At 40.7% G+C, this 24,265-nt stretch overlaps 1 protein-coding gene across 3 annotated transcripts in view; it reads left to right on the forward strand.

Moving 5' to 3' along the window:
- The window catches only part of SMARCA2 (SWI/SNF related BAF chromatin remodeling complex subunit ATPase 2), a 300,239-nt gene that overhangs the window by 265,805 nt on the left and 10,169 nt on the right, over positions 1 to 24,265 (forward strand). For all 3 annotated transcript variants that reach the window (XM_082242988.1, XM_082242989.1, XM_082242990.1), the window contains 3 exons: positions 19,853 to 19,958; positions 22,513 to 22,614; positions 23,601 to 23,733. In XM_082242988.1, coding sequence (XP_082099114.1) covers positions 19,853 to 19,958; positions 22,513 to 22,614; positions 23,601 to 23,733 — 341 coding nt within the window. The remainder of the gene's footprint in view (positions 1 to 19,852; positions 19,959 to 22,512; positions 22,615 to 23,600; positions 23,734 to 24,265) is intronic.

Genomic DNA, 24,265 nt, shown 5'->3' on the forward strand with positions numbered 1-24,265 from the left:
ATGACATATGGTGGGGTGAGCGGAGTTCTGTCCTCCCCCCTCCTCTGGATGCAGTCACATGACCTCTGGCACGCTTCTCTTGCACCTGTTGCAGTTTGGGCACTCTGGCTCCAAAAGGTTCGCCATCACTGGTCTAAGGAGATATGGGGCTGTGTCTGTCGATGAACTTCAGAGAAAAGGATTATATAGTAAGTACAAAAATCCAGTTTCTCCTTCCACTTCACAATTATGTGCTACTTTGTGTTGATATATCACATAAAATCTGTTTACGTTTTTGGTTGTAACATGACAAAAATGTGGAAAATTCCAAAGGGGTATGAATACTTTTTTCAAGGCACTGTACATTGTGCCAGTTAGTGGTTGTTTGATGTGTTGCCCACTCCTTAGACACCTTGAAGGTTTAGGATTTTCCTGTTCTCTCCAATGGAAAGGAAAAATGATTTTATACTCGCCTTAAAATCCCTTTCTTAGAGTCCATTGATGAATATGGTTTCCACCCTTCTGTGTTTATGATCATGCTTGTCTGTACTGCTTTGCTCCAAACCTGAGGCTTTCTAGTGTATAGGAGGGGTAATAACCTGGGCTGGCATAGGTTTTTGTTTTTTTTTGTTTTGTTTTTGCCAGTATCCAGTCCACCTGTAGGTGGCAGTATAACCCCAAAGCTTTTGTGCCCCTCAATGGACTCCAAGAAAACAATATATGGCAAATATCCTATATCTTAATGGTACAGTATTCACACACCATGGTTTATAGGTGTGTACATTCTGGTGATTGGACACTGGCAACCCTACCACACTCTGTAAGCACACAGTTTTGTGCTAGTACTCATGAACCCGATAGAATGTGTAGTTTAGGATGATTAGGTCTTTCCTGAGAGCATTTCCACTCCACCAAAATTCTTTGCTGAACTCTATAGTTATTCCTGCAGTTGATCCTGCCATCTCTGTCCTAAACGAACCTCTCGCTGTTTTAAAATGTTCCTTCTTTCAAAAATTCTGCGGATAGAAAATTTGAGATGCATCCCAAAGGTTGCACTTGTCTGCCAAAGTACATTTATAAACAGCATGGTCGACAAGTGTTTAAATTAAGCTATGTTTGGGCACCATAGTTTTTCGATCCCACGAACGTGCAAATCTTTAAGTCATGACATGTTTGGGTTGCGTCAAGTAAATAGTTACCACTATTTTTATACTTTACCAAAAATTGGGTATTATGTGTGTTTGCACTAAAAGTTATTATAGTGTATTTTTTTACTAAAAATACAATTTTGATAAATAGCTGTGTAATATTGTGCAACATAAAAAAAAATTGCAGCTACCACCATTTTAGGTCTAATGCACACTAAGCATTTGCTCAGCTTATCTAAACATCTTTTCCCCTAGCTAGACAAGCTGCTGAAAAATGTGGTAAAAACCGGGTATTGCACGTGCATTTATGTGCGTTTGCATGTCAATGCCTTCTATTGGCCAGAACATTCTAATCGTTAGAATGCATGAAAGCGTGAATGGATACATTTCGCTCCATATATGGCCAGCTTAACCTGTAATACCATATACAAACAAATAAAAATAAATCATGTGACAAACACTCCAAAGGAATAACAAAATGTCAAGTTTAATAATAAAGTGTACACTACCAAATATAAATGTGAATACAAAACCTAAAACTCCGCAGATAACTGTGCTAAAGAAAACAGTGCAAGTGCGTGAATCAATCCAGTCTGTGAACACTTTGTGGAGAAATGTGTCCTCAGAAAAGGCCATCTTTTTATTCTCTTTTGGGCATTCCCTCACCTTGAAGTATTGCCCTCATCGCAAACGTCATATAAGCAAACATTAATACCCAGTCAGGCAATGGTGGATGGAATAAATACTGACAAAATATCAATCCTGGAACTTCACACAGGTTTTGTCTTCAAATTAACTCAAAAGGTCAGTCCAGCAGATCACCACAATCCAACGACTGGGGGTTAATGTTCGTATCCACAGTCACTACTGAAAAACTTTGTTAAAATAAAAGGTAAAATCACACTCACATGTGCAGTTAGTCCCCTACATACGAACTTTCAAAGATATGAACATGCATTTGTATGTCCAATCCTGTGAATGAGTTCACATTTCTGGCATGCATTCTTATGCATGCATCTTCTACAAGTTGTTGTGTTTTTTTGTACTTTACTGTATACAGTACTTTCAACCTTTTTTGTTTTCCATGTATTTGTGTGAAATGTCTTATAAACCTATTCCAGTAATTTATTGAGCCAATTGTGTTGATTGGGTACTTTGTTGGACTTACAAATTGGACTTACGAACATGCTCTCGTTCATATGTAGGGGACTTACTGTAATGAGTTGAGAACAGCATATGAATCCTATTAAGCAGCGCTGCTGCACTGATTAGGGGTTGCGTGTCTTACAGGATGGATCAGAACCAACAGCCTGCAAATCGCCTCCTCTCTCCACAATCGCCCAGGGCGGAAGGACAGTTGCTGTGCTCACACATCACAGGAGAAACTTCTTGCTGCTTGCTCCCTGCTTGTCGTTCTGAGCATGGGTGAGCAGAGCTAAAATTCTGCATTAAAAGTTGATATGTTAGAATTTTTTGGCTGGAGAGACATGTAAAGTTTCTTTTGCCAAAATAATTTTTCTCGTTCTCCTATCTAGTTTTTCATGTTTTATCTATACTGCCAAGAATAGAACTGGGTGTGAAGTATATGTGCACAGGTATTTCATCATTAGTGGCTGCCCAGTAGTCAGCGGAGAGGCAAGTTACCTGATAGTAACAAAATGGAACATGGTAGAAAGGGAGTCTTGACTTTTTATTTTTTTTATATTTCTTGCCTGTACAGAATGATATTTACGACAGAAATCCTGTGTGCTCCTATCTTCCTGTTGAGGCTGACGATGCAGTGCCCTTCCTGCACTGAATTCCCAACCAGTTTTTACAACCCTGCTTGCTGAACCACAAAACTCCACCCTTCCCTCTGCCCCCTCTCTGTCCAACTCCATAGCCATACATTGATTCCCTTTTCTTTTTTTTCCCCAGCGCAACAGTGGCGCTATCCTGACTCAGAAGAGCCTGCCAATCCACTGTATATAGAGTAAGGGCCCTCAGGTGATTTGGCTCTGGGGACGGGCTTACATGAGTAGATACTGAACTCCCAGCAGTTGCCTCTAAAATTTTTACAAGCTTGGTGTAATGTTACTGGGAGTGATAAAAGCAGTTTTCCACATACAGGAACAATGTAAAAGAAAAAAAAAAGTAATGCTGGAATATGCTTTAAAAGGGTAAAGGGAGGTTTGGGCATGCATTTGGATAAGGATAATGCCTTTATCTAGAAGCTGAATAAGAAACAGCGTAACGTTTCAATCCTTGTTCACTTGAGCGTGAAATAATATCCAGAACTCCAGGGCGTGGGAAGAGTAGCTATGCCCCACCCACAACATGACAGTACTCACTATGTTTGAACCTAGGTCCATGCTATCTAACAAGGGGTCTGTACCTAAACAAAGCCAGTAATTACAAAGATGCCAATATGAAAAGTGACTCGTGTCTCTTTAACCTGTTGTCGACAATGTAAAGCATAAATGCTGCAGTGAAAAGGCGGGCTTCAACAACCAGCCGCTGCCCATATGCATTCATGTTGGCAGGAGGTTGTGTGCTGAGAGTACCCTCACTGCGTGCTTCCAGAATCCTGACCCAGCCGGTCACAGCTTCTGATCAGGAGCAAGCTCAACAGGCTTTCAGTCATGTGGCCACTGTGCGAGCAAATCACAGCGGTCACATGATACAGAAGCCAATACCACCTTACAGACATTAAAGTGGAGTTCCACCCTATTTTTATACTTACCTCCATCTTCTCGCTCCGGGTCACCTGAAAAAGAAATGGATAATCGCATATTTTTTTTTTTTTTTACTTACCTCGTAGCGAAGAAAATATACTTACCTTACTTCCTTCTTCCTCCTTCCTCGGCCGCGGCCCGTCGTCACTTCCTGGCTCTGCAATGATTCCTGGGAGCTGAACGTCATAGCTCCCAGGAATCATTGCGCCTGCACTGGCCCCGACGTCAGTTCCGGGTCGCGGGCGTCATCCCCTTCTAAACAGCTTCTGGGCATGCCCAGAAGCTGTGGAGGGGTGACGCGCGCGACCCGGAAGTGACGTCGGGGCCGGCGCAGAGCATCGTGGGACCACAGAAGGCGGAAGAAGACGCCGAAGAGGACGCGCTGGCTTCAAGCTGCCCACATCTGAGATGGCAGCGCTGGACAAGACGTTTGCAAGGTAAGTATTTCGTCTTGCAGGTAAGTGCAATCCGGGACAGATCAGAGGCTAGCCATTGTGGAATGCACTAGCCCTGACTGTCCCGGGGGTATTAAAAAAAAAAAAAAAAAAAATCCAGGGTGGAACTCCGCTTTAAAGACCACTTTATATAACCGCTGAGAGGTGACATTAACAGGTTAAGCTCACACCTTAAGTAAACATTTTGTGTGTACTAAGCAATTTGGCTTGATACTTTTTCAATATACTGTGCACACCAACCATTCCCACTTGGTATTCACAATACTTTTCATATATTTAAACTGCAGAACTGGCTAAATAAGAAACAGATCGATGTTTTACTGTCTTCTTCACATTCTTTCATTTCTTGACTACTGAACATATATTTATCACTGTTCAGTATATTGTAAACCCTGCACTATTGCCAAGTATTTTTTTTTTTTTTTTTTATTATGCTTGTCTCGAAAGAGACCAAATGGCTTTGTAAAATGAGTAATTGGGATTTACTGAAAATCTTTGCTTGAAACATCTATTTTCTTTCAATTGCCTGTTTCTATGACATATTAAATGGCTTGAATGGTTATCATAATTGCTGGATGATCTGTATATTTCTTCCTTAATACTTTCAGCAGTGTTATCGGAACATGATTGACTAGTTAGTTGGAACTTGTACGGGAAACAGAGGCCTGTATTGGGCTTCCAGTTGCTCTATGCTCAACTTGCTGGGAGTAAATTATGAGTGTGATGGGAGTCACTTTGGTTGGCGGGCCCGTGGAACACAGCTTACCTTAGAGAGGTTGGGAAATCCCTCTCTCAGCTCCCTAGGCCCCTCTTTATGTGTAAGTCACCCAAGCAAATGATGGACAGGTACTTAATGGACACTGAGAATATGGTTTGGATTACTTCAAATTGGGCAGTAATAATTTTCAACCATATATCCCAAGAAATATATGAAGACTATTTCTGGCCTGTTTGATTGTGAACATGTTCATTGAAAGAGCTAATCACATTGGCCTCTGTTCCATGTTAAAGGCCTGGCTGCCTATTGCCAATGGGAGACTGTTTCACACAGTCACTCATAGAAGATGCTAATATCAGCTCAACCACCTGTCTTCCACACATTGTTGAATATGCTGATTTACTCATCTGTTATCTACTGTGGGTTCTGTGTTTACACTTATGATGTGTATTGTACTTCAGGAGCTTGAGGATGGCAGTCTGCTAGTTAATTGGCTCAGGTTGATTGAATCCCTGTCCTCCCTGGTGTGAAAGTAGAATACTGTTTGTGTTGGTTGTTCTTTAGATATGTTAATCATGTTTCTGTACACAATTTTATCTGCATATGATATTCTAATCCGGCACCTGACCTGGTGTGGTAATTTGATCAGGGGGTGGGGGGTGGATGTTTCCCTGTGCTGTAAATATTGTGTGTGAGATTTTAACATAAAGTTGTTGGTTCCAGTTCCAGAGCTATTCTCGGCTAGTTTTGGCTGGAGGAAGCTGTGTTTTGGCTGGAGGAAGCTATGTTTTGGCTGGAGGAAGCTGTGTTTTGGCTGGAGGAAGCCGTGTTCTGACGGAAGCCCACAAACAGTGTGGGTTGCAGTCCCGTTACAATGAACATCTGTTTTTACTTGTATTTGAGCTATGTCTGTAAAATTGCTAATGTAAGGAAATGGCATGTCTTGCTGGCTTTGGTTGGTCACCTTTGTTCTTAAAGCGTAATTACTATTTTTTTTTTTTTTTAAAGGTGTTCTCTGAATGGTGGCAGTGCTGTTGAAGTGACTCCTTGTGTTCAGGGTGCATAGGGGAAGCTGCTGAACAGGCTCACAGAAGGTCGTACACTAAATTGTCAAAAAGTATTGGGACGCCTGCCCTTACACGCACATGAACTTTAATGACATCCCAGTCTAGGTCCATATGGTTCAATATTGAGTTGGCCCACCCTTTGCAGCTATGACAGCTTCAACTCTTCTGGGAAGGCAGTCCACAAGGTTAAGGAGTGTGTCTATGGGAATGTTTGACCATTCTTCCGTGAGCGCATTTGTCAGGTCAGGCATTGATGTTGGACGAGAAGGCTTGGCTCGCAGTCTGCGCTCTAATTCATCCCAAAGGTGTTCTATCAGACTCTGTGCAGGCCAGTCATTTTTCTCCACCCCAAACTTGCTCCTCCATGCCTTTTATGGACCTTGCTTTGTGCACTGGTCAAAATCGTTTGGTGGATGAGGGGGGATTATGGTGTGAGGTTGTTTTTCAGGGGTTGGGCTTTTGCCTATTAGTTCCAGTGAAGGGAACTCTTAAGGCATCAGCATACCAAGATATTATGGACAATTTCATGCTCCCAATTTTGTGGGAACAGTTTGGGCATGGCCCTTCCTGTTCTGACATAACTGCACACTAGAGCACACACATTTGAATTGCACTTAATAATCCACAAATTGAGGCCTTCCTCGTTTTTACTTGCTACCTACTAGTCAGACCACCATCCTCTCAATTGTTTTTTAATATACTCTATTAGAACCAGCATTCCTGGTTCCTCCTCCTGCCAAGTGCCCACCATAGCAAGCCGCTTGCCATGAGGGCACTTGTGCGCACTCTCTCCTGAGCCACACTCTGTGTACCCATTGACACAGAGCAAAGCTCGTCTCTGCTCCTCTGTTATTGGCTGTGATTGACAGCAGCAGGAGCCAATGGTTCCCACTGCGGTCTCTGGGCCAATGAGGAAGGAGACAGCGCTGGGTCAAGATCAATCTGCGGGGAGTCTGCACTCAGGTTTTTTTTTTTTTTTACCTTAATGTAGAGAATGCATTATGATGTAAAAAAAACAAACAAATATTTAGCCTTTTAGAACCGGTTCATTTTTGTTGTAGCAGTATATTTAATAGGTTTTAAATGATTGTAATAGAAGTACACATGTATTTGGAAGGTCCAACATCTGACGAGCCAGTATTGTATCATAACCCACATCATGAAAACAAAATAGCACTCCAAACAACTTAGTGAAAACATGTGAGTGGCTAGATACCAAAAAATCGAAGTCACTGAGAATATTAGTGAGCAGTGGTCATTTTGTACGTCCATTTCTGATTTAGTTTTATTCATAGTCCTTTGACTATAATGTCAATTTTATTTTAGATCTTTATTATTTTAGTTTTAGTCTACTAAAATCTCCAGTACATTTTTTTCCCCAATAATTTTTATTAATTTCCAATTTGATGTATGCAAATGATTATAAAAATATTTCACATAATTCAAACGCATTTTGGCCTAAATATATGACAAAAATTGAATATATTGGATATTTTTTAACTGTCAAAGTAGAAAAATATTATTTTTTCAAAATTGTCGCTTTTTTTAATTAATATCGCAAAAAATGAAAAGTGCAGAGGTGATCAAATACCACCAAAAGAAAGCTCTGTTTGTGGGGAAAAAAAGGACGTAAATTTTGTTTGGGTACGGCGTTGCATGATCGCGCAATTGTCAGTTAAAGTCGCACAGTGCCGAATCGCAAAAAGTGGCCTGGACGTAAACCGGGAAAATCCTCCGGTCCTAAAGTGGTTAAGGTATAAACATGCATTACAGACACAGATTAAGCCGCTGTGATATATAACGTCTTTATAAATAAAACCAAGTTTCATAAACAAACAATAATGCTTTTTAGCAAACAGAAGTGCAACTTTAACATAAAAACAAAAAAAACTCTATTGGCTGTAATGCCTTTGCACATATTACCTGAATATATTACCAACATTAAATATTAAGAAAATAAAAATAAAGCCTTTTCTTCTTTTTTTTTCCTTTCAGCAGCTTAGTAGATGCCCCTTACTTATTCATATTTGGTAATGTAGTTTTCTATTTGACTGCAAATTTCATTTTAAATTTAGTCATAGCCTTTTGACTAAAATGCCATTTTAGTTTTGGTCGTATTTTAGTCTATTGACTAAAATACCAATGCCATTTTAGTTTTACTTGTATCTTAGTCATCTGAATTGTTTTATTCATACTTTAGTCTTTTGGCAAAAATGCCATTTTGGTTTTAATCGTATTTTAGCCATCTGAATTGTTTTAGTGGACTAAAATAGCCGTTAATTTCATTTTCGAAAAAAATTTTAGTTGACAAAATGAACACTGCTAGTGAGGAGGCCACCAAGAGACTAACCATTGTTGTCCAGGTGCTTTACCACCAGTCACAGCTTTGTAAATTAAATTACTTTGCAGAGCTCAGTTTATATGTTTGCATAAAGGAGTCACATTATAATATTGTTAAAAAATTATAATAATAATACAAAATAATACACAACCCACTGTGATTTAGAGTCGGTTCACACTAGCGCGACTTGTCAGCCTGACAAGTCGCGCTCCCTCGCGGTCCATTGACCGTTACAGGACCCGTTCTAATAGGAGCGACACAAGTCGCTCCGACTTAGAAAAAGGGTCCTGTACTACTTCGGGCGACCTCGGAGCGACTTGCATAGACTTCCATTATGTGAAGTCCCTGCAAGTCGCTCCGAAGTCGTGGTGCAATGTAATGCACAAGTCGCCCCCGAAGTAGTAAGGAGTCGTGTCGCCTCAGTGTGAACCGACTCTAAGTGTTCTATAAAAATAAACATGAAAACTTGCAAAGGTGTGAATACTTTCTTTAGGCATTGTATAGTTAGGGGGGGGGGGACTCTTAAATGATTAAGTGAGTAAGCTCCTACCAATATTGCAGTCATTGGAGAAGAGTGGAGATTAATCACTACTAGTTTGCTGCTACAGAAGTGAATTGAAGCATTGTGTAGTCGTGGATATCAGTTGTTTCTTGCTGCTGCTGAAGTTTTTCTTTTGTAGCTGCTCATATTACAACTACAGTAATAAAAGCAAAGGGGTAGATCTCACAAGATTTTATTAGAGAGCTTGGGCTACTGAAAATCGCACATCTGGCCCTAACCTTGAAGCTGAAAGGACCAAGTTCAATTTGGTAATCCATTATTATTAATTAACCTGGACCTAGCATCACATGTACTAGGAATACACTGTCCTTTCAGATGCATTTAAAATGCTTTTTATGGTTGATGGGATTTCTGTTAGGGTTCATTATAATAGACTATTATTCACATTTTCTAATATATACACAAAAATCTCATTAGGTGTCTTTTATACTGTATACAAACAAAGCAATTTGAACACCTCCTGCCCAGACATGTATTCTTTATACATCCTTCTGCCACACAAACACCTTAAGCCATTACTGCAGTCTCCTCTCTCTGCAGCAGGCATCCCCTGTTGCTTAGAAACCGTAGTAACACTAAAGCGCGTGCGCTGCTCGGGCTAGCTGGGAGCACAGCATGGATTTTATTCATTGCCAACCAAAATGGACATTATCATGTGCAGCCATTTAATGCTTTGTTAGTCCAAGCATCAAGCACAAATGCCTAATTCTGCCTTCGAAAATTGTCAGCCATACCATTTCTTCTACTGATATGTTTGGTTTTAGCAATAAATTGTATAGGTTATTTAGCATATTTTGTGATGCTTATATTACAATTCATTCTGCGTCTTAAAGAAATTGAAATACTTTATACCTCAAGGGATTGCTTAAACATACATATGTGCAGCTGTGTTTAGCTCAGCTTTTTAGGTGACAATTATATAGCGATCGTCATGCGTTTCTGAGTAACTAATGTCATTTGCTTCAAACAATCGGATTTCTGCACTGTTTCTGGTTTTTAATTAATTTATTGAATGTCCAGTTTCATCAATGCTGTCTGCCACTAGATGGCATCACCTGCCTAAAAATTGTAAGAAACAGCATTGCCCAGATTGCACTAGCTCTAATGTTTGTTCAGCACCCTGATTTCAGACAAAGAAATGTGCTAACATATTTAATACATGGCTACACTTTATCTAAAAATTGTGTTTTTTTGCAGGATGCTGCGTAACTCTAAAAAAAAAAACAAAAAAATAAAACAGCCATATTCTTTCTAAAATTGTATTGCGTGTCTCCAGCAATGTAAATATAGTATCTCTTAGCTAGCTTAGTATAGTCTTAATATTGAAAGCTTATTGGTATGTGGTCACTAGAGACTGTATGCTAGCTTTAAATAAGCCCCTTTGTGTCGTGTCGAACATGTAGCCTCTTGTGTATAATCACAAATAGGTAGGCATTGTAGAGGTGAAACATAGAGTTACAGATATAATGGCCTCCTAAATGACTACTAAGTTTGTAATTCCTTTTTTTTTTCAATTTATATACTTTATTAGTTAGAAGATATAAAAAATACAACACATATAAGCACAGACAGCAGGCTTTTATAAAAGACATAAAACTCACCATATACAGTGGTGAAAAAATTTTTTTGATCCCCTGCAGATTTTGTAAGTTTGCCCACAAAGAAATGAGGGGTCTATAATTATCATACGTGTATTTTAAACAATAAGAAAATCGACCAACAATCCAGGAAAAACACATGATTCAAATGTTATAAAAGAAGTTGCAGTTCAGTGAGTAAAATAAGTATTTGAACAGTAATTCGAAATACACTCGCATTACAAATACTGCATTACAGTTGTGCTCCAGACATGACATAAATGCGTTACAGCTTTGCTCCAGAGAGAAAAAATAACAAGATATATGAGACTTTATTATTTATAGAAGATGTGGCAATTCTATGGCACATCCATGTAACTCTCCGGTATTAAGGTATCAAAAGCATCAACCATCATAACAGGTGTCACAACACTCCAAGGATCAATGCTCCCAAATGAAAAGAAACAAAATAAGTTAAAGTTCCAGTATTGTATCAACCTAGTAGTCTATCCAAGAATATTTCTGTAAGGGCCAGGAATTTCCAGCTAGGCATCCCAGATTGATTTTTATGAATTTACTAGGGCAACCCCTGTGTTGATACACCTTAAGAGGGAAGCATTTACCAGCTGTTTTCATGAGTGTAGTGGGGGGATTGGAGAAATCCATTTTTGTGTGATAAGCTTAGCGCTATAAATTACAAGTGGTTAACAGAAATGTGCACACAAGAAGTATATTGCTCCTCATCCCATCATCTCAACACACTTAAAAGAAAAGTATGGGGTTTCCTTTTTTTCCCCATTTATACTTACCTAGGTGGATGCAGGATCGGTCCAATGCTGCATCTGTCCCCCGGCGCCTCTACACTGAGAACCGAGTGATTGAACCCTGCTGATTGTTAGCGGCTCTCTGCTCTGCCCTCTCCTCGCTTATTGGAGCGCTGAGCTGTTGAGGGGCCGGGAGTGGTCACTTTAGGCTCTCGGAGGCTTGCTGAGAAACTAAGCCGGGTGTCTGTCCAGACACCTGGCAGATCCCAACTTCGTGGTCTTGATGACACGGTACCTGGTCCGACATCAGATACGCCAGCAGAGAGCGATCTTAAGCAGGTCTCATAATGAACTGCACTCCTGTGATCCATAGGAGATGTACAGCCAAACGAGCTTTGGCTGTACATCTCCTTTAATAGATTGGGTTGTAAATATACTGTACAGAAAAATAGAGTTGTTGGTGTTTAAAATAATTCCCATTATGGAAAAAGCTTGGGGCATTTCTAGAGCATGTGGGTCATTCTAGCTGTGTCTAATGCATGTCTCTCACATAAGGGTGAATCCCTCCATCTAAAATGTTTTAGGAGTGGTATAGGTTTCGTTGATTGATAAACCCTTGCATTAGTTTCTGTGTAGTAGATAGCAATACCTGTAGCACATTATTTAGCATATCAGACCATTCTTCCTCCAAGCCCAGATCGAGTTGCCAATGTTCCCTATACTTGAGTCATATTATTCATAGTGTTGTAATAAGGCTTTATACAATGACAATCTGGCCCTTTGTTGGGAGGGAAGCAGTCAAGCAATCAATTTGAGCGGGAACTGTCAAGGTCCATACACTAGACCTAGACTATGCTAAGACTACATGCTGCAGCTATTGAAAAAACATCTATTGGATAATCCAAACTCCTCTTTCAGTCATTGAAAATCTTTAAGGACACTTCCAGTATACAGTTGTGCAATATAAATAAAACTCGGCACAGCCCAGGTATCAAAGCCTTTCAGTTTGAAAAGCTCAGGATAATTAAAATTATGTATAAACCTGGTGTAATTAATAAAAGTCAGGTAACCCAGATGTTAACTCTGTTCCACACTTTGTCAATTAAACACAAGGTAATTAATGAGTTCTAAACTCTAAATCTGCAGGCCTTTAAACTATCTATCTATCAACTGGACATTAGGAAAACTTGTTGCTAAAATGGCTTTGTTCAGGTCCAATGTTCAGCTGATTTCCAACCTGTTAAGTGTTGTAATTTTGATGCTAAAAAGTAAACTTATGGGTTAGGGACCGGTAGACCGACAGCTTTAGAGTCTTGCGACATTTCCAGTTTGATTCTAGGGCTATGTTTTATCCAAATGAGCGCATGAATAATGGTTTCAAATTTTTTAAACATATGTAACGCAATCCAAAGGGGAGCATTATGTAGTACATCCAATAGGGTGGCCCATATCAATTTAATAAGATTGACACATCCTACAACTGTAGGCAGTAGCTTGCACAAACTTACAGCATTGCTTTTAAATTTTATAATGAGGGTGAGGATATTAAGGGTGATATACTTCGACATACACCAGTTAATTTGGGAGGGAAAGCTCGGGATCACCCTGGGTATTGGATCGAGAGGTAAGAGTGGATTTGTTCCAAATAATTGTAAAGCTTGAACATTTCCCAAATCTCTCTACTTGGCCTGCCAAGCTCTCTAGGGAAGCACAAGAATCCCCCAGAAGAAACAATGCATATAGAGCTTTTTTTTCTCTTCTAAGTCCCCTCTTTTTAATTCCACTATGGATGGGTCTAGACATATAGCAGCTGCCAGTGGTTCAATGGCCAGGGCAAATAACCGGGGAGAAAGTGGGCATCCTTGCCTAGAACCTCAATACAAGGAAACTGGCTGTGATAGAGCATTATTGACTTGTAATCGAGCTGTTGATGCTTAAAATAGCAGCTTTATCCGAGTTATAAAATCGGTACCTAAATTAAACCTTTCCAATACTTTCCACAAATACGACCATTCAACACCATCAAAAGCCTTAGTGGCATTGAATGATAAAATAGCTCTATTTCCTCAGTGAGACACTGGGAGTTGAAGATTCCAATATAGTCATCTAAGGTTAAAAGCTGTGGACCTATTTGGGATGAACCCTGATTAATCTGGATGTATTAATTTAGGCATCATGCGTGTTAATCTATTTAAAAAGTACCTTGGCCATATTTTTTATATGTTAAGAGTGAAATGGGCCTATAGGAGTCTAAAAATGTTGGGCGCTTTCCCAGCTTAAGAAATAAGATATTGGCTTCATACATGGGCCGTGGTAAAGAACCCTGATTTATTTTTGCAGAGTAGGTAGTTGACCGGGGTTCCAGCAGTAAGGTTTCCCCAAAAGTTTTACTTTTACAGTTAAAGCTGTTGCAATCCCCCAGAGTGAGGGGACTATTGAGCATTTTCCTATCTGCATCCTCTAGCTGTGAAAGTGGAATGTTTTGTAGGATGTCCAGGTGATCCTCTTCACGATGTATACCACCTAAATGTGTTATAGATGCACAAAATATGTTCTGAAGCTATGCAAAAAAAAAAAAAGTGGGGAATAAGACAAATGAGGGTCCTTCTTGTGATGAGGCAATACCTGGCCTTTAGGTGACCTGTCTTTTTTCCCCCTCTTTGAAAAAGTTTGTGATCTAAAAAACATCAATTAAGCTGGAGAGCTGATGATCACAGTTGGAACTCCTGAGCAAAACAAAAATGTACTAGACAGTCAAACTTTAAACCCAGCATGTAAGAGTAAAGCTGGATACACACTATACAACTTATGTTGTTTGATTTCCTTTAGATTTCCCTTTACTATGTAATGCAAGGGCCTGCCTGATTGCATACAAATTGAAAGTGTTTAGGTTTGACCTCCATATTATATGGTTTTGGTAAATCTAAAGTAAAAAAAAAAACAAAGAAAATTGTATAGCGTGTATCCAGCTGTAGTCCTTTTCCTAAAAAGAAAATATTATGTACACCTTTTGTATTTCAGCTGGAAAATCTGACAAGATAAAGCTTTTGGTAACTTTTAGCGCTGACGAGTTGAAGAACAAGACCTCTATCTGTAAAATGCAGGAGCTTGAGCAGGAATGGCTTGGGGGTCCCCCTGGTGGCAGAGAACAGGAAGGCATTTTATTAGCCTGTTCCAAAAAAAAGAAAAGGGGGTTGATCATCTTCACCAAAAGTGTTCATAAGCCAGGCTTCAAACAATTCTACCAAGCTTTTATTCCCTTAGCCCTTTCAGGTATACCTATCAATGGAAATTATTTCTCAGGTGATTCTCCATATCTTCAATACGAAAGTCATGTTCGGCTGTTTTGGCTGAATTAGCATGCACATCTTGTTTAAGAGGAGGGAGATCATCGTCAACCTCCTTAAGCAGTTATGCTCTTTCACTTTCTGCATATCATTCCTGATAAATTGCACTTCCTCTCTACAGCCTTTAATATCATCTTTAAGATTAGTTAGGGAGGTGTTATAAGCCAGGATTTCTTTTAGAGCGACTTCCGGTGCATCATCAGTAACCGTGCAAGCAGTAGAAGATGGCTGACCAGCCATACTGACTTTGTCTGAGGAGAAGGACGCTGAGGTATGCAGCATGACTTTTATAGCCTGTGCAAAAAAAAAAGGCAGCGATGTAGAATTATCTATCACATCGTCCAACAATGTAGGTCCACGTCAATTAAAATGAACAATTGCCGCTGACCTCCATAGCAAAAAAAAGTTGAACCCAAACACTCCCATCGCTTGCCAGCGCTGAATGACATTGCGGAGTTTCCCCACTACTAAAGTAAACTAAGGTCACCAGGTGACTCCGCCCCTTATGTAAAAAATGGGCAACAATGCCATAAGGAGGCAGGTCGCCCAGTGACTACTTTTTTTTACATTTTTTTTAATAAAGGACTGATCAGAAAACTGTGTAGTATGTGTATTTTCACTAGTCATTTTTTTGTGAATGAGTAGGGGTACTCATTCACTTGGGGGGAGGAGGGGGGGTTGTCAGGGCTCTAGGGGCTCCCTTAGTTTCCAGATTTGGATAAGTCAACACCCAACCACCAGGCCTTGGTTGTGGGGAAGAAGCCTTTGTCCTCAGTAAAATGAGGAGGGGCATGTGTCCTGGTATGGTATCGCTTCTCGGCCTTTTGGCTAAGATCAAGTGTAGTATCTGTTCTTATCAGTGTTGGAATGGAACCTGAAGGTTAGTATCGGTGGTGGCCGAAGTTAACCGGGGCGCTCTGGGCGTAACTGGAGGACCGGAGTAGGCCAAACCAGAGAAAGCCGGATGGTTCCAATGCCTTCCTGATTTGAATGGGTCCGCCCCTACCAGTTTGAAGGGAGCGAGAAAACTGGATCTGTGGCCAGTTAGTACTGCTCCTGGATGTGATTGGTAAGGAACGGCGGATGGCGGTGGGAGGGCCTTTCCTCCTGGGTTGAATCTGGCCTTGCAAAAGGCTTGTCCCTAGTTGAAGGCAGGCTCACCCTAAGCTGTCTAAAGTTCTGATGCCTCCTGGTAGGTTAGGGCTACACTCGGTCTGGCCTTAGGGCCTGGGTAGAGAAAGCCCGTAGTGTATGTGCCCCTGGGGTGGCAGCCCAGGGGTGCCTTCTCACTGGTGAGGGGCAGCTCGCCTTGAGTTTTTCGGCACCATGGTCACTGCACCTACGCACACTTTTTTAAGCACCTGCCTCTTGGGCAAGGCCTTTTGGCTTCGACTAGAGGAATTTTTATTCCGGCCGGAAGGCCTGCCTTTGTTTTTCACTTAGGCACTAATTCACTCCTCCACTTCCCCTTCCCCACCTTTTTGTTTGTGTGTTTTTTTCTTTGTGGTGTGTCACTTCACTTTCACTCTTCTCTTCCTGCACGACGAGTACGGTGTGGGTCTCTGGGCCTACCTTGAAAGTCTTGGGAGGGGGTGGACATGGCCTTTTGGCTTAGTTCGCCCTCTCTCATGGGGGTCTCCCTTCGGGGGAACCCCACCCAGTACTTGGGGTGGGCTGTTTCGGCAGTCCCCCTGGAGAACGGGGTTTGCCAGGTCTCGGCCAGGCAAACCATAGGAAGTACCTCAGTCCCTGTCAGGAGTCTTGCGCCCCGGGGGATCAAGGTATAGGTCCAACCTCTTCGGAGGCCAGACCATTTCGCACACCCTGTGCAGTTTTTGTGTGTTCACGTTTGCGTGTGTGCACTTTTTTATGTACCGGGTGCTAAGTCTTTTTTGAGTGTGATTTCACACGCTTCGGGCTTAGAAACGAAAAGAAAAAAAAAAAATGTGTCCTGGTATGGTTTTATGGGGGGGGGGGGGCGCACACGCTGCATGCTTGGGTATGAGGTTTTTTTTTCTTTTGTTTTTTTTTTCTTTTTGTTTAAGCTCTTTCGTTTACTTTCTGCTGTCAGCGGGGTTTCCCCTTCTACTTTCCCTTGATCGATAAATGCTAGAATCTATCCAGTTGAGGTTTTTAAGTATTGAATCCTTCCAAATTGTCTACTAGTATGCCTGTTAATGTGGGTCACGGGTGTATCTACTGAGTAAATGCTCCTAGAATCACTAACGGAATATTTGCAGAGGACCCCTGTGGCAGCAGCGACTGTCCTTCGTATCTTAGCAAAGCCATTTTAGTAGGGCAGTATCATTGTGTAGAATTGTTAGCATTCTTTTGTGAGTCTGTTTTAGCTCATGATTTTTTTTAATACATTTCTTAAATCTTTTACATTTTATTTTTAAAATGTTTCTTCCTTTAACATAACATATACAAATAAAAAAAAAAAAACCCAGAACAAGAAATTGCCTTCCCACCCTTTTCCCTTCCTCTCCATTTTCCTCTCTCCTTTCCTCACTGCTCAGTTAAGCTGATAAAACTAACAAGAACCCCCCTTTTTTTGCCATTAAGTATACCAAAAATTCCAGAAATATTCCAGGGCGACCAATACTGTATGAAAAGTTAAGAGAAGTATGTTTGTTTTTTTTTTTTTTTGGGGGGGGGGGAATCATTCATAGCTAGGTGAATGCTGGCTCTAAGACAGACTACCGAATGATCAAACACTGGTGATCGCTCTCTGCTCAGCCCCCCTTCACCCCCCTTGCAATCACTGGAGCGCTGGGCTGAGGAGGGGGCAGAAGCGGCTGGCACAGACTCAGTGGTTTTGTGATGTGAGGCTGAACTGGGTGCCGGTCCAGGCATGTGGGTGGATCCCAACCATATGGCCACATTCTTCCCTGAACCTGGACCAGCTCTGTGATGTCAGCCGACAACGAGCTTCAGCCTTCTGTCTTCTGGAATTCGGTCCAAGGAGTGCAGAATGAACGGAAGTGGAACAATGGACTTGTATTGGATCATTGTTTATACTGCGGTCCATTTCGACAGCCGCAGCTTCTCTGAGTCAGGTATTTACGCAGAAACTCCTGGCTATAGTTTTGACAGCAAATTTGAGAGGTAGGGAGGCAGCAGGACATGATCCTGTATGCTTCAATTAAACTTTTTGAGGTGTGTGCAGTACAGATGATGTCCACAGCTACCTTTGACCCCCTATGATTAAGCCCCCGTGGGTGGGGCATACACAGCCTATTGCACCCTAAATCTTAAACACCCATAATAATAATTTCCTTTTGGGATTAATAAAGTATTCTGAATCTGAAAATGGGGGGGGGGGGGGGGGGAGTTGTGTATACACTGCTAAAAAAAGAAAAATTAAATGATTAAATGATATTGATCGGGTCAGTTAAGTGGTAGAGGGGGTTGTTAATCCTTTTCAGCTTTGGTGATCATGAAATTAACTGCAGGTGCACTAGATGGCCAACAATGAGACGACCTCCAAAACGGGAATGGTTTTACAGGTGGAGGCCGCTGAAATTCTTTTTCCCTACTCATTATTTCTGACTGTTTTTCACTAGTTTTGCATTTGGCTAGGGTCCGTGTCACTACTGGTAGCATGAGGCGGTACCTGGAACCTATAGAGGTTGCACAGGCAGTCCAACTCCTCCAGGATGGCACATCAATATGTGCCATTGCCAGAAGGTTTGCTGTGTCTCCCAGCACAGTCTCAAGAGCATTGGAGGAGATTCCAGGAGATGGGCAGTTACTCCAGAAGATGAAGGAATTGATACCATTGAATGACCCCCATGCTCGCCTGACCTAAATCCAATAGCACACCTCTGGGACACTGTTTGTCCATCTGACGCCACAGGTTGCACTTCAGTCTGTTCAGTGATCCAGATCTGGGAGGATATACGCCAGTACACTATCCGTCGTCTCAAAAGAAGCATGCCCCTTCATTGTCAGGCATGCATACAAGCACTTGGGGGCCATACAAACTACGGAATACCATTTTGGGTTGCTGCAATGAAATTTCAGCAAAATGGAACAGCCTGCTGTATAATTTTTTCACTTTGATTTTCGGGGTGTCTCTTAATGCAGTCCTCTGCAGGTTGATAATTTTCATTTCCAATACACGATGGGGCACCCTTTCACTCCGAACTTGTCATTACCCAGTCTCTATCAGTATAAATATCCAGCATGAGATTTTTCCACATTGAGATCTGATGTGTTTTAAAAGTGTTATTTAATTTTTTGAGGTGTGTGTATGTGTATGTGTATGTATATATATATATATATATATATATATACACACACAAACATTTTAAAATGTATTAAAACGTGGATGGTTTCAGTAGGGCAGTGGACAGTGTCAGTGATTTATTTTTTTTACAATCCTTGTTTTAGGAGCCCCATTCGGAGGCTTTGGTGAATTACAGACCCCTGGTGTCTCACTTTTGAGACCGAGGACAGTAATATCGATTCCTTTCTCTTCAACCTCAGCTGCACTGGACAGTGCTGTGCTGATCAGGTTCCTGTTGATTCAAAAACTGAAGCATAGTAATCACAATTTACTATGTTATGAATGAACACAGTGAGTGATCAGCACTGATCACTGATCTGTGTTCATCCTGAAACATCCCCCTGTGTGGCAGGAGAGAAAAGGAGGGAAGATGGGAGAGCTGCGGGGGGGAAGACAGGGGGTACAGCAGGGGGAATCACATGCATACATCCATACCAGGATCAGCTATGCCGAGCAACGGTCTTACACATAAATGTTCATTGCTCACTGAGTTTTTCTTATACTGGCATCCCTACTATCCTAAATGCCAGCGGGGCCCTACACCTCAGCCTGGAGCGGCCCCACCAAGCATTAATGGCCTTATTGTTATAAATCTAGTAAAGAACCAAATATGGCTGCTTGTGTTTTGTAAAAATGATTTTTGCTTATGGATTAGGAATCCTTTTCTATTAGGTCATAAATTTCTTACTTCTGGATTAACCAGTTTTTAAACTTTAAAACATTTTCTCTCTTTAATTTCTTGATCAAGGAATGATGATATATTAACTGCTAGCTGTGACCAGGTTGTTATGCAAGCATTTCTTATGCTGTTATCACAGTTTATATGTGCTATATAAATTTATATGTCTAATTTTTCATTTATATATTTGCCCGTTTTAATTATAAACAGTTCTGGACGACAGCTAAGTGAAGTCTTCATCCAGCTTCCCTCCAGAAAGGAACTGCCCGAGTATTATGAATTAATCCGTAAACCTGTTGACTTCAAAAAAATAAAGGTATGACTTGCAGTAATTTGAGAAATGTTATGTCTTGCGTATATGCTGTGTTCCACAGTACTGTACACTGAGGAAAAAGGTCTTGGTAATCACTAATAAATAAAGCTTTTGTCTGTGTCCTGCAGTTTTTTTGTAGGGAAAATGAGTAAGATTACACGAGCATGACCTGTTGTATTATATTTGTCATCATCTTAACATTTGTTCTATATATGTTCATGTTCTTTTACTTATGGGCTGCAATACCTAGAAGTTATTTAAAGGGGACCGATACTTGCCTTCAATCCAGCGATGCGGTGTCCCAGAGCTCCCAGCCGGCTGCTGACTTCTTTGAGCAGCCAGCTTCTGGGTACCGATTGCCAGCCACTTCTATTGGCCTGGCAATATGTGGGTGTTCGTTCACCTTGGCATTGCTGAAATTATACATTGAAACAAAAATGGCAAACTCCACCTTTGCACGGGTGTATGCTGTAGTATGCCCATGTCAACTATGCCTTAACCAATTTAAGACCGGAAGATTTTCCCCCTTAATGACCAGGCCCTATTTTGCGATTGGACACTGCGTTACTTTAACGGACAATTGCGCAGTCGTGCGGCACTGTGCCCAAACAAAATGTACATCCTTTTTCCCACAAATGGAGCTTTCTTTTGGTGGTATTTGATTACCTGTGTGATTTTTTTTTTTTTTTTGCGCTATAAACAAAAAAAGAGCGACAATTTTGAAAAAAAAAAAAGTATTTTTCACATTCTGCTATGACATTCTCAAAAAAAAAAATGTAAAAATCAAAATGTAACATTTTAGGCCAATTTGTTTTCTGCTACATATTTTTGGTAAAAAAAAAAATCACAATAAGCGTATTTTGATTGGTTTGCGCAAAAGTTATTGCGTCTACTAACTACGGGAAAGATTTATGTCACTTTTATTGTTTTTTTTTACTAGTAATGGCGGCGATCTGCGATTTTTTTGCGGGATTGCGACATTGCCGCGGACAGATCGGACCCCTAACTGACATTTTTGACACTTTTGGGGGTACCAGTGACATTACTACAGTAATCAGTGCTAAAAATATGCACTGTTACTGTAATAATGACACTGGCAGGGAAGGGGTTAACCCTTTTGTTGATCAAGGGGTTAAATGTAAGCCTAGGGGAGTGATTCTAACTGGGGGGGTTGGGCTTGTGAAATGATCAGAGACATGCGATCCTATATAGCAGGATCACATGGTCTCTGTGATTATTGCAGGGAGAAGGACAGACGGCTGTGTTTACATGAGCCGACCGTCCTTCTCTGTCAGAGGGGAGAGATCGCCGGTGTCAGGCGGCAATCAGAGCCACCTGACACACACGCCAGCTTCCCTGCTTGCCCCCTAGCTGCCTGTGCGCGACCGACGTAGAACTACATCAATTCGCCCAGGAGCGGCAGCCTGCCGCAGTAAATCTGCGGCGGGCGGTCGTAAAGTGGTTAATTGTCACAAAAGGTATATTAGTTATACTAGTCTAACTTCGCCTTGGACTTGAAGCTCTAGAGGAATTTTTAAATATGCGGACGACCTGCCCCCACTGTGATTGGATACAGCGGGAACCAATCGGTGGGTCCCGCCAATCGATCCCGAGAGAGGCAGAACTGCGGTCTGCCTATGTAAACAAGACAGAAGATGGAGATCCTGTGTTTCTGCTAAGCAGGAGCACAGATCTCTGTCTTCACACAGCTAAAGCACCCCCCCCCCCCCCCACAGTTGGCACTCCCTAGGGACACATTTACCCTTTAATTGCCCCTGAAGTTAACCCCTTCTCTCACAGTGTCATTTGTACAGTGATAGTGCATATTTTTTAGCAATGATCACTGTATTGGTGTCACTGTCCGTGTCCGATATGTCCGCTGCAATATCGCAGTCCTGCTATAACTTGCTGATCACTGCTAATAAATACTAATACAAATATCCTATTGTTTGTAGACGCTATAACTTTTGCACAAACCAATCAATATACACTTATTGGGATTTTCGTTTACCAAAAGCATGTAGCAGAATACATATTGGCCTAAAATTTTGATTTTTTTTTTTTTTTACATTTTTTTTTATTGGATAAGTTTTATAGCAAAAAGTTTAAAACATGTTTTTTTTTTTGTTTTTTTCAAAATTAGTTCTTTTTTGTTTAGAGAGCAAAAATTATATACAGTATTTTATAATTAAAACTGCAGAGGTGATCAAATACTACCAGAGAAGTTTTTTTTTTTTTTTTTGTGGGGAAAAAGGACATCAATTTTATGTGTACAGCGTCGCACGACTGCGCAATTGACCGTTAAAGTAACGCAATGCCGTATCGCAAAAAATGGCCTGGTCATGGAGGGGGGTAAACCTTCCGGAGCTGAAGTGGTTAAAAAGCAATGGGCTAAATGTCCTGATCTAAGGAGGTCTAGTTGTTATTGTTGCTGACATTGAGGACTATAACATTTTGTTTATTTTATTTGATAACACAGAATTGCTTTTAAGACTGTCTAGTTTCTTATTTTAATTTGTAGTCTGATACATTTTTCTTCATTTTTTTTATTTATTAGGAAAGAATTCGTAATCACAAATATAGAAGTATAAGTGACCTAGAAAAGGACATCATGTTGCTTTGTCACAACGCACAGACATTTAACCTAGAAGGGTCACAGGTTGGTATTTTCTCCTTGTCGTTTTATTAGGCTGTTGATTTCAAGATGCTGAAGATTGCTTCTGATTCCCTCTAGTAAAGTATAGCAGACCATACAAGGTCTGACTCTCAATGACATTTTTGCTGAAATTAAAACACTGGGTGGCCCTGACAAACGTTCTGAGGCCGGACATTGCCAGCGTCCTATTAAATGTTGTCACTATTTGGGTATTCAGGAAGCCATGGGGTTAGCAGCTATCTGTATACTATAGCAGTCAGTGCAGAGTCCTAAATCCACACAGTTTAGCACATGTGAACGAGAAAAAAAATCAAAAGATTCCTTCATATGTTGTTGCATGCGTATACTTTACGTGTATGGTTAGCCTAAAGTGGTTCTAAAGGCAAAGACATTTTTTACCTTAATGCATTAAGGTAAAAAATGTCTCAGTGGTAGTATAGCCTGACCTCCCTATTTTATTAGCGGAGTCCTATCTCAATCCAGCTATGTGCCCGTCTGCATCAGCACTGCTCTGTCCCTCTCCTCACTGGATAGAGAGGCAGCAGCTGGAGCCCATTCACACTAGAATGCAGTGCGGGAAACCTGCATTCTTTGCGCTTTTCCCACACTGCATTTAAAAACGCACTGCCCTTGCAATCTGCAGCATGTCATTGCAATGCTAATGACACCCCAAACACAGGTTCCAAACGTAGTGCATTTGCTTGCACCAGATCGCATGGTTCTGTACCCTGCGATCCAATTGTAGTGTATTTTTTGCTTTCAATTAACCCCCAGTACTGGTGTGATAGACCAAGCCTATTTTGGTCAGCGACCATGATGCTTCATATAAAAGTTCAAGTATAACTGGTTTGAGAAAAGATCTTACTGGTAAAAGTCTCAGGTAGAACCAAAACAGAGGGATCACTAATTGTTTTGATGGAATTACTGTTCCACTTCTTTATTCAATCAGGCAATACTAAGAACACTTACCTGCTTTATTATATTTTCAGATATATGAGGATTCAATTGTGCTACAATCGGTCTTCAAGAGTGCAAGACAAAAGATTGCAAAAGAGGATGAAAGTGAAGATGACAGCAATGAAGATGAAGATGAGGAGGATGAAGATGAATCCGAATCTGAGTGTAAGCCATTATTTTAAATGCAGCAAAATTTTTTCAGCAACATTTTTTTTTATGTTGCCTCGAAATATGAATTGCAGCAATATTTTTTTTGTTCCCTCAAATCTTATATACAATGGTACCTGTATTTTTTTTATTAGGGTCACTGTCAGATTTTTTTTCTCCTTAATGCCCAGGATGAAAACCACTTTGGGTTACACCACTTATTGAAAACCAGTACCAGTGCACATTTTAGTTGAATGCTGATTAACTATGACAGACATATTATTGCAAGGGGGGTTACAGATTGAGCAGTAAGAGATGCTTCCCTAAAAACCACATTGGTCTTGGAGTAGTACAATAAATGATGGGATTTGTTTTTATTGCTACCAATGCCCAGTACAAAGCATGGTGGTAGTAGAATTTTAGTTGTTTTAAGGTATTTAAATGTAATAAAACTTACATAAAAAAACTTACATAAAAAAAAAAAGATTTTAGGTATTACTATTCTTTATATAGTATGTGACAAGATTTATGCATAAAATAACAGCAATTT

Source organism: Pelophylax lessonae (assembly GCF_965119305.1).
Source record: "Pelophylax lessonae genome assembly, chromosome: 1".
Classification (NCBI taxonomy): domain Eukaryota; kingdom Metazoa; phylum Chordata; class Amphibia; order Anura; family Ranidae; genus Pelophylax; species Pelophylax lessonae.